Source organism: Sander lucioperca, chromosome 6, assembly GCF_008315115.2.
Source record: "Sander lucioperca isolate FBNREF2018 chromosome 6, SLUC_FBN_1.2, whole genome shotgun sequence".
NCBI classification, from domain to species: domain Eukaryota; kingdom Metazoa; phylum Chordata; class Actinopteri; order Perciformes; family Percidae; genus Sander; species Sander lucioperca.
In genome coordinates this window covers 2,391,206-2,400,522 of record NC_050178.1, presented here as the reverse complement: position 1 = coordinate 2,400,522, position 9,317 = coordinate 2,391,206, and the positions used below count along the sequence as shown (strand labels likewise).

Genomic DNA, 9,317 nt, shown 5'->3' with positions numbered 1-9,317 from the left:
GCTATTTAAGCGTGATGCTGTTGTTTAGTCAGTTGTGTTTATATTTAATGTAAAAGTTTAAAGTATGTGAGCCATCTATTACAGCACATTGATTATCATTGTCAATAATGAGGACTGACCTGAATAAAAGCAAAAGTTGCACAATAAAAACAATCCAACAAAATATCTATGAAACAAATACTGCTCTTGTGAAGTTTATAATGTTAAATTTTTGATGAGACACTGTAATGCTTGCTCATGGGTAAATGTTGGGTCTTTGTAAATTGTAGAGTGTGGTCTAGACCTACTCTATCTGTAAAGTGTCCTGAGATAACTCCTGTTGTGATTTGACACTATAAATAAAATTGAATTGAATTGAATTGAATTGAATTGTAAGACAGATTCAGCTTTCAGCTCATCATGACATTCGGTTGTGCGCACTTACACTGTACTTACGATTAAAAAGCACAACACCTCAAACTACAGCCTCAACAAGCTAGTTAGTTATTGCAGAAATATTTAACTGCATTACTGTACACTGCACAGGTGTTGCTTTAATGTTATTATTATGTGGATTACAGTATTAATTAATGTGCCAACGTTATAATTTTTAAGTAATATTTACGATTATACAGTATTTAGGAGGGGTTTACTTCTCTTATAACCTTGATAATGTGACATTCCGTAGGATAACCAACACACCAATAGAAAATATTATAACAGGAGAAATTCTATAAAAACATACATTTTTCAAGGCAACAATTGGCACTAAATACTCAACAGAGTACATGAGAACTGTATTTGTGGAGAACTTGCTGTACTTTGGTTGTATTTTTATTCTGCATATTTAATGTCTCTTTATAGGTTTTGGCAAAATTTTCTCCTTAATTACACTGGTTAATACAGTTCATTAATCAGAATAATACTTTGAACACAGTGTGCTGTTTCTGCTTATATAAATTCTAACTGTGCATTTTCCAGCACAATAGAGGACTAGAATGAGTCATCCAGAAAGAAACACACTGAGGTTATGAACAAAGAAGGGTGTGGTGACACTGAATCATCAATTATGAATCTCAGACACAAAAGAGAAACACACACAACAGCAACCTCTAGTGGGTCATAGCTCCCAGGTCACTGCTTCCACTGAATTGGCAAAAGAGATATCACTGAAATACGGTTAAGTGTTTGGTGAACCTTAAAAATGTTTTTCTTAAGACTCTCTGAATAAATTGAAATAATACACCATGGTGCAATATACTTATTATAATGTTTCATCAAGTGTCTTTAAATTAGTTTCACCCCATGTGCTGTATATGTAATTACATTTTCTTCACTGCAGGTACACAATAGCAGCAAATGTATTATACTTTTCTAAATAATCAAAATAACACGGTGGAACATTACAATGGGTCTCATACAGAGGTTTTTACTTTACTCCATTAGTAGGTAGGTCCATACTTGTTTACACATACTTGCTTACTTGAAAAGTGCAATAGTAAGTAGGTTTAATATTCCACTCATCACACTTTGATAAAAGGAAGTAGATTATCTGCATGGTTGGTTCCAAACATATTCCTTGCATCTGCAAGTCAGAAAAATACTCTGTTAGTTACTATGTCATCACTAATTACCAAATAAATATGTAGAGAAAAAAAACGTTCCATTCAATTCTTTTTGTTAGAGCTTTTAAAATAAGGTTACATACATGATTGTCAAATCCAATTAAAACAATATAAAGTTTAACAATACCAGACACAGCAATATACAGCATCAATATAACTTTTAAAAATGGCCAAATGTAATGCATACAGGCAGCATTGTCCACAGGTGCAGCAATTGTGGGGAGGTCATTTCATTTGTTGTGAATGAGTAGCTTCTGTGATACAAATAAATGAGGGCAGACACATCCTCCTCATGGCAAGCGGCCATCTTCTCCCTCAGTGAAGAGCACTGAGCCCTCCAGTGTGCCAGAGCTGTCACAGAACCACGCTGCCTGCTGCAGCTGTCACGGAGCTTCTGGTGGCACACCGGGCATGTCAGGACTCAGTACTGAGAGCTTGAGGATGGGTAAGCAGGGAAGAGCATGTTATGAAGGGAGGAGGAGGAGTATCAGGAAGTAAGCAAAATGCCAGGACTGATCTTCTGGTGTATAAAAAGATACCACACTTCATCCGATCATACTATAAACACTACTGTGTGAGTTCTTAGACTTCTTTACGCAGTGCAACACGCACACTGCTGAAGATCTTTCCCAGGGCTTCAAAGAAGGGATCACAGAAGGTCTGGATGCAGAGAGAGTAGATGCGGCTGATGCACTGCGACTCAATCAGACAGCTCTTGATGCAGGGAACCACGGCCCAGATATGGCAGAAGGAGATGCATGCGAACAGGAAGCCCCACAGCAGAGCAACAGGGATACCGAAGACAGCAGACAAGATGCGGTAGCACCAGTACTTGGACACAGTAAAGGTGGTGTAGCTGAGCTTCCACACCCCATCCAGACTGTGTGTACCATCAGGCTCTGCAATGACATCCTCAAAGTCCACCTAAAGAAATTTAAAAGAGCACACCTAAATGCACACCACTGTTATGCACATGCCAATAATAAGTGTAAAGAATAAGGTTGTAAAGGGTCAAATTTATGCAGAGAAACCAATTAGCTTATGTGTTGTAACATCATAGGAAAAAACCTTATGTTGTGGCATACAGTCAAAATTAATAACAGTTATGGCTTGGCTTTTAATGCTAGGTCCAAATCATTTTAAAAGTTCTATTCCAACACATTTCTTAGTAACCAAGTTTCACCTCATGTAAAATGCATTAGAGCAACTGTGCAATGGTCTAATCTGTTTTCAGTTTTCAGTATGTGTCACCTGGTCCTTTGGAAAAGCGCTGTCACATTCTAAGCTGAGACTCAGATATAAATTGCTGATTAACTTAATCATGAAAGGCAGATGCACTGCACATCTAAAACCTTCTCTTTTCTTCCAGATCACTGGATAAGATCAGTTACGAGTCACTGTCCATTTCCCATAGAGACAGCAGCCTGAGATCATCCTCTGAATGAATGGCTGGACATGCACTGTTTTATATTTTCTCTGCATGGTGGTCTCTTTTAGCCCCTAGAGGGATTGTTGGTGTCAAATTCAGAAAAAGAACAACCAGTGTTCTTCAGAAATAATAGACGGACACCCAAAGCTGGTATATGTCATTACTCAGAAGTTAAGATTCCCTGCGAGGGAAAGTGTTTTAATAGATATTACTTTATTTTAAAGGTAAGAAAAAAACAATTATGTTTGCAGAAAATGACTGCATAAATTATAAATGTAAATGCTAAACTATAACTCAACTCCTTGACCAGACTATTGGGATTAAGGTTAACAAACCTTTCAGTTTAAAACAGACATCAGCAGACATGTAAATGATTCCAAACTAAGCAATGCAGACACTAAACATATGCTTCTGTCATTGACCATGTTTACATAAACCCCTTCCAATCAGACAAAATAAAATCTAAATGTATATTCAGTCCTGTCCTTACAGAAAATATTTTGTGGTGATAACATGGCAACAATCACAGGATAAACAGTAGTCAAACCAAAATAAATCACGGCGTACATACTGCATACTGTATCAGTTTCACGCTCTTCTACCCCATTCCCAAAATAAACTTTGGGCTCTGCACAGGCAACAGGAAAAGCTCTTGTTCTATTTAAGGATTTTCCAGACAGTATCATAACCTGTACTCCTGTCTTTGTTCTTGCTAACCACTTTATTCATTTGCTGCCTATGCTTCCACACATGCCAAGGCAGGGGTTATGTTCTTAATCCTCTCTGTGACAGGGTATTGTCTCCATGCTGCACAAACCTTCACCACGTCCTCATTGATCTGCTTGGGATCTCTGTTAATTAAATCAATCTCCTTGGTGTGGCTATCCTTCACAATCTTCTCCTCGTTGGTGTTGGTGTTGTACTGGTACTGATCCGCCATGATAGAGCTGCAGGTCCTTGATGGGCCGAAGATGGTGAGGGTAAATCTTCCTGGATCAATCTGCACGGAGCTGCCTCGGTTCACTTCTGAACCCCTGTATCACCACTGTGGCGCTCCCTCTTGCATGCCAGTGGACAGCTGCTGCAGACCTCCTGGTAAAAATGGAGGCCTGACCCCCGCCCTGCACACACATAGGCACCCAAACACACACACAGGCAGTGTACACACACACACACACACACACACACACACACACACACACACACAATGTAATGCACACAGACAGAAAAGGCATGCCTTAAAGGAGAACCCAGCGTTGTGTCACATTTCACATAGGGTTGTGGGGCGAACTGGGCAGAGTTTACACAGTGGCACGAACTTCCACCACAGAGTGAGGCAGTAAGCACAAACACACCCTCCTGCTCTGGCTTCTGTTGGGACACAGTGTTTTGCGTCCTAATGCTGAACTTTATTTGGAAAAGAAAACATTTTTGTTTGTGTTTAAAGCTAAATTGCAAAACAGAAATTATACTCAATGTCACTTGTTAGGAGAGACTTACCTATATTGCATGCTAAATATATTTGCAAATGCTAATGTTTCTTTGCAGTTGAGTGGACATTAAAGAAAATGTAATTTCATTTGTTGGGACTCGGAAGGAGAAACATTTAAATATACATTATTATATTTTAATGAACATGTTTGCTTTCATAATCACAATCATAACATTAAAATGGTTATGTAATTTAAATGTTTCACAGTCTTGCACAATAGAGAGAGATCACACAAGGCGGGTCCTGAGCCTCTTATTTCTGATATTTCTGACTTTAGCAATGCATATCATCTAATAGTCTCCCAATATAAACTCTGATTCAGTCTTCCTTAAGCTGTGCAGTTGTTGCTATCAGTCATAGCTTTCTATATCAGCAGGCAGGTCGCATAAACAAACGCGTACAGCATGGTACTGCCAAAAAGAGGGGGAAGATGAGTAGGTGACTATAAAACTGGTTCCAGGTCTTACAGCACCCCCAGTTCTCTGTGTCTATTTATCTCAATCAGTGGGGTGTAAGAACAGGAGCGTGGATTGGCATTTTTTGCTCCGTCTCCCTGGTGGCAGAGACAGGGACGAGGAGGGAGGGGTGGAATGGGATCCGAGTGCATGTGATCGAGAGCCAACCCAATTAGAGGAGTATTCTTGGCGTGGCAATGGAGAGTGTAGAGGCTAGTTAGGAATGGAGGCAGAGGGACAGAAATAGCTCAGCAGAGAGTCAGAGTGGACATACCTCTGCCTCTATGGGTGGCAATGCAATCAGCTGAGACTGCACCGGCTCCTGTCTTTCATTTAATGTAGACGGGAAATACTGGGATCTCAGACCTATATTTATAGCCATATAGAATGTAATGGTAAGAGTGGGTATCAGTAACTCGAGTTAGTTTAATAAACAGTGATGGGTGTGTTACTTGACCCATACAAAATGCTTTTTATTATTTAATAATAATATTTTTAATATACATTTTAAAGTAATATTCTTACATACTTCCTGAGAGCAGTAAGTTGTCACTGGATCTTTTGTTTCATTAAATCCTCGTAAAAAACAGAATAGTATATTACAATCAAAGAAAGACAAATCATTTATTGAAATTCATTAATGTGATTTCATTCAACTACGATGCTATGACATCCATATTAATATTATTAATGCAATCATTTAGCCTTTCTTACATATACACACTTGTTCATCCAGAGACTGTTTTCAGTATCGCCGAATGCTTGTTGGTCTGTGTTGCTTTACACGCAAGAATCTCTGGGTTTATAGGTACAGTAGATACTTTTGTGATTTAATTGCAATGGTTTATACTGTACATATTCGCTTTCTATTTTTCTCTGTAATTGTGCATTAGATAGTTTTAGTACCATTTACCCCTCATATTCTATCAACACATGCTTGTTCCTGCCCTGGCTTCGAGTTAGCTGTATGCATCATCATCATCACAAAAGGGACAAATTGAGCAATAATACAAAATAAGCACACACAATTATAATGCAGATTATAATTTACCTGTATGGAATTAGTATGAAACTTGCTTTTTCTATGTTTTAACCAAACATTTACACACAGTGTGTTTTTTTTTTTTTTTTATCTGTCTTCATCTTTTGCCAGGTGGATGGTGATTCGACCGCAGCACTTTCCAATACTGGTAAAGAAGGGGCTGATGAGAATGTTCAGTATGCTGCCCCACACAGTCTGAACCCAGTGCATGTTGATGAGAAGCAGCTGCACACAGGGCATGATTAACCTGGAGAGATACAGTGTGGACAAAACATGAGCTCATCTCACTGATAAAACATAGACATCGTTCTACACTCCTAAAAAGGGTTTCCACTTGGGGGAAAACACTGTAGAAGGGTGAAGGTAGAGTTACCATTTGTCATCATCTACCTACTAAATGATCCTTATTTACCAGAAAAGCATTTATCAGTTCACCCATGCCTATAAGTCTATCTCATCCCAGTGTGACAACAGTCCTACCAGATGTGAAGGCAGCTGAGTACAGCGAAGAGGATCCCTGCTGCCAGTGAGACCGGCACTGCCAGAAGAAGGGAGATGAGGCGGTAGATCCACAGTCTGGACACCTCAAACAGGGCGTGACTCCACAACCACACTTTATCAAAGCTCCGCACCGAGGGAGGCTCTGCAATCACATCCTCAAACGTGACCTCAAGACACACACAGAGACAATGTGAGTGATTTCTAGGGACAAGCTTTCTCAACCGTGCATCACACAAACTAAAAACTGGGGGTTTGGGCTTAGATATGTAGGCATGGAGGCTAAATCTTACCATGCAGACTGATGGGTAATGCTTGCAAATGTATTGCACTAAGCCATTTTAATTGCACACAGTGTCATTTTTTCATCACTTGTACTTTGCAGTGATCTTACCGCCATGGGGCGAAAATGGAACTGTGTGTATGATCATAGCCACTTGAGGTCAGTATTATGCAGCATATTGACATTTAGCACATTAAGTTGGTAGTCTTATATTACCTGAGAACAAAAATGAAAGCCAATGGACTAGGTACATTTTTTTACTTACTGTAACAAAAAGCTTTTTTATCATATAAAGATAAAGATAATATAATCAGGACTCATCAATTTAATCAAAAATCTATTTATCACTTAAACCAAACATAGATTTCTATTTCACTTCAGCTTTGCATTATTAGTGTTACATGTTGGTTAACATAGACAGGAGGAGTGGTATGCACAGCATGTACAGTACAGTGGGTTTGTTTATTTTACTGACCTGTCAAGTTCTTTGTTTCTCTAGACAGAAATACCACAGCTTGTGGCCTGTGCTGTGTGTTTATGTGTGTTTTGTTGATTGAACCCCTGTGACGGTGCACACTCTTTACCTTAAGACTCTTGTTGACTCTTTTGGGATCCCTGTCGTGAATCAAAAGCCTTGTCTCACTGTGTTTGGAATTCAGATCTTCAGATTGTATGTCCACTTTGACTTCCATAAATTCGACTGCCGGTCTCTTGTCTTTTAATCTCTCCTCCATTTCCACTTAGTTGAGCTGTGTCTCAGATCTGTTGGCCGCTGTGGACATGTCATTGGAAATATGGAGGCTGAGCAGGGCGTAGCAGAAGGATGACTTACCACTTTAACTGCTTGTCGCTGACACCCAGGTGGAACATAGTGGACTGCTGACTGCCTTGCTCCTTGTTGAGGAATGCCTTTATTGGCTTTTAAAGTCTTTAGTGATATTTTCCATATGACACACTACATGGAAAGTCTAATTTAGACCTGCATGAGAAATGGCCTATGGTCCTCGCTATCAGCCTTCATTTCCTCCATAAATATTGAAGAAGTGAACATGATTAGGGGGGTACTAATGTCATGGTTATACAGTCCTCTCATCATGAAGGCAGAGTTGATCAATTAAGAACAAAGAGTTCTTTGCACTTCAACCACTTCATATATTTAGGTCATTAAAGGTTTTTAGGAATATGATACATATTTTAATCTGTGTTAACTGTTTTTGGTCCCATGACCATGTGGACAGATCACTTACATAAAGTATTATTATTTACACATCCAGCAGATACAGAGCTACATTAGCATTAGCATTCATTGTGTTTCTGTCCACCTAATGAATATAAATCCAATATCCACTCTCCTTTTAGATCTGTATTGCTATTCACCAACTCCTGAGTGAAATATCTGGTTTTGAAACTGCTAAATGCTCCACTATCTTCAATAGACGCTAACTTTGTTTGTGTGCCATATGGTGTTGAGCAGGTGAACAGTGGATTTTTAGTGCTTTTTACTTGAAAACAACTGCCTGCAAAAACGACACTATAAGAGCCGTGAGAGAAAACCAAAACAGTAAGAACAATGTAAACAATAACCTGAAAGACGCTTAAACGCCAAGGAAGAAACAGGTTTATTTCTAAATAGGTTTTCACAATTCAAGGAATTTGCCTTGGTATTTGGTGCATAACAATAAACATATTACAGAAAGAAAAAAATAGAACCATAATGTAAAATGAAAAATATATAATAGGTAAAATAGTGATTTTTATAATGACAGAGCTGCACAGTGTTTGAAAAAAAGAGGATGGAATGTGCAAAAGTCTACAGTATAAAGTATACAAATATGTGCAATGTTCAGAGATAATAATCCCAAATCAGCAGCAATCTGATTCCAATATGTTCATTCACATTTTAAAAAGAACATGACCAGACATCTTAGCAGTCAATACATATCTCACTGTTTGTTGAAAATTCCTAGAAGCCTTTTTGTCAGAAATGTCCAACCAAAGAGGAGGGAGGAGAAGTCACTGGTATATAGCGCACTCTGTTGGCCATGGTTTGTCTTAGTAGTTTAAAAAAAATTATCATTGTTTATCACTGATGGTTAAATCAGCTCATATTTTTAAATCCTCATTGTTTATCACTGATGGTTAAATCAGCTCATATTTTTAAATCCTCATTGTTTATCACTGATGGTTAAATCAGCTCATATTTTTAAATCCTCATTGTTTATCACTGATGGTTAAATCAGTTATAAAAAATCCAGATTGCTGCATTTTCCACTCACACATGGTCAAATAGCTCATTTTCTTTCAGTGCTTCCATAATAGTATCAAAGTCCTCGGTTCACAAACGCAGCAGCGGTAGAGTGGTCTGATTAGCTGATGATTAATGCTGTGTGTGTGGAAACCATGGCAATGAAGAGCCTTCGATATTGTGTTGTGATTATGTCTGATCCTCTACTTTAACAGATACTGGTTTAGTTTACATCTTGTTGCGACCGTCCTCCACCCCGTTCACCTCCA

General features: G+C 38.6%; 2 protein-coding genes across 2 annotated transcripts; both read right to left on the bottom strand.

Moving 5' to 3' along the window:
• Nucleotides 1–779: 779 nt before the first annotated feature.
• On the bottom strand, nt 780–4,206 carry cav3 (caveolin 3). The gene is made up of 2 exons (XM_031287763.2): nt 3,851–4,206; nt 780–2,528 (listed from the first exon to the last, which is right to left on the bottom strand). The coding sequence occupies exons 1-2, from the start codon at nt 3,971–3,973 to the stop codon at nt 2,187–2,189; spliced, it is 465 nt and encodes a 154-aa protein (XP_031143623.1). The 5' UTR covers nt 3,974–4,206; the 3' UTR covers nt 780–2,186.
• A 1,425-nt stretch (nt 4,207–5,631) lies between these two features.
• LOC116041703 (caveolin-2-like) lies at nt 5,632–7,698 on the bottom strand. Its single transcript, XM_031287732.2, has 3 exons — nt 7,388–7,698; nt 6,503–6,690; nt 5,632–6,269 (listed from the first exon to the last, which is right to left on the bottom strand). The coding sequence occupies exons 1-3, from the start codon at nt 7,535–7,537 to the stop codon at nt 6,110–6,112; spliced, it is 498 nt and encodes a 165-aa protein (XP_031143592.2). The 5' UTR covers nt 7,538–7,698; the 3' UTR covers nt 5,632–6,109.
• Between the last annotated feature and the right edge of the window lie 1,619 nt (nt 7,699–9,317).

Excerpts from the sequence above, each read along its gene's own strand:
- cav3 (XM_031287763.2), bottom strand. The coding sequence starts at position 3,973 with ATGGCGGATCAGTACCAGTACAACACCAACACCAACGAGGAGAAGATT. Across the intron at positions 2,529-3,850 it reads TCAATGAGGACGTGGTGAAG|GTGGACTTTGAGGATGTCAT; the intron begins GTTTGTGCAGCA and ends AAATTTCTTTAG.
- LOC116041703 (XM_031287732.2), bottom strand. The coding sequence starts at position 7,537 with ATGGAGGAGAGATTAAAAGACAAGAGACCGGCAGTCGAATTTATGGAA. Across the intron at positions 6,691-7,387 it reads GAGTCAACAAGAGTCTTAAG|GTCACGTTTGAGGATGTGAT; the intron begins GTAAAGAGTGTG and ends GTGTGTCTTGAG. Across the intron at positions 6,270-6,502 it reads CTCAGCTGCCTTCACATCTG|GTTAATCATGCCCTGTGTGC; the intron begins GTAGGACTGTTG and ends GTATCTCTCCAG.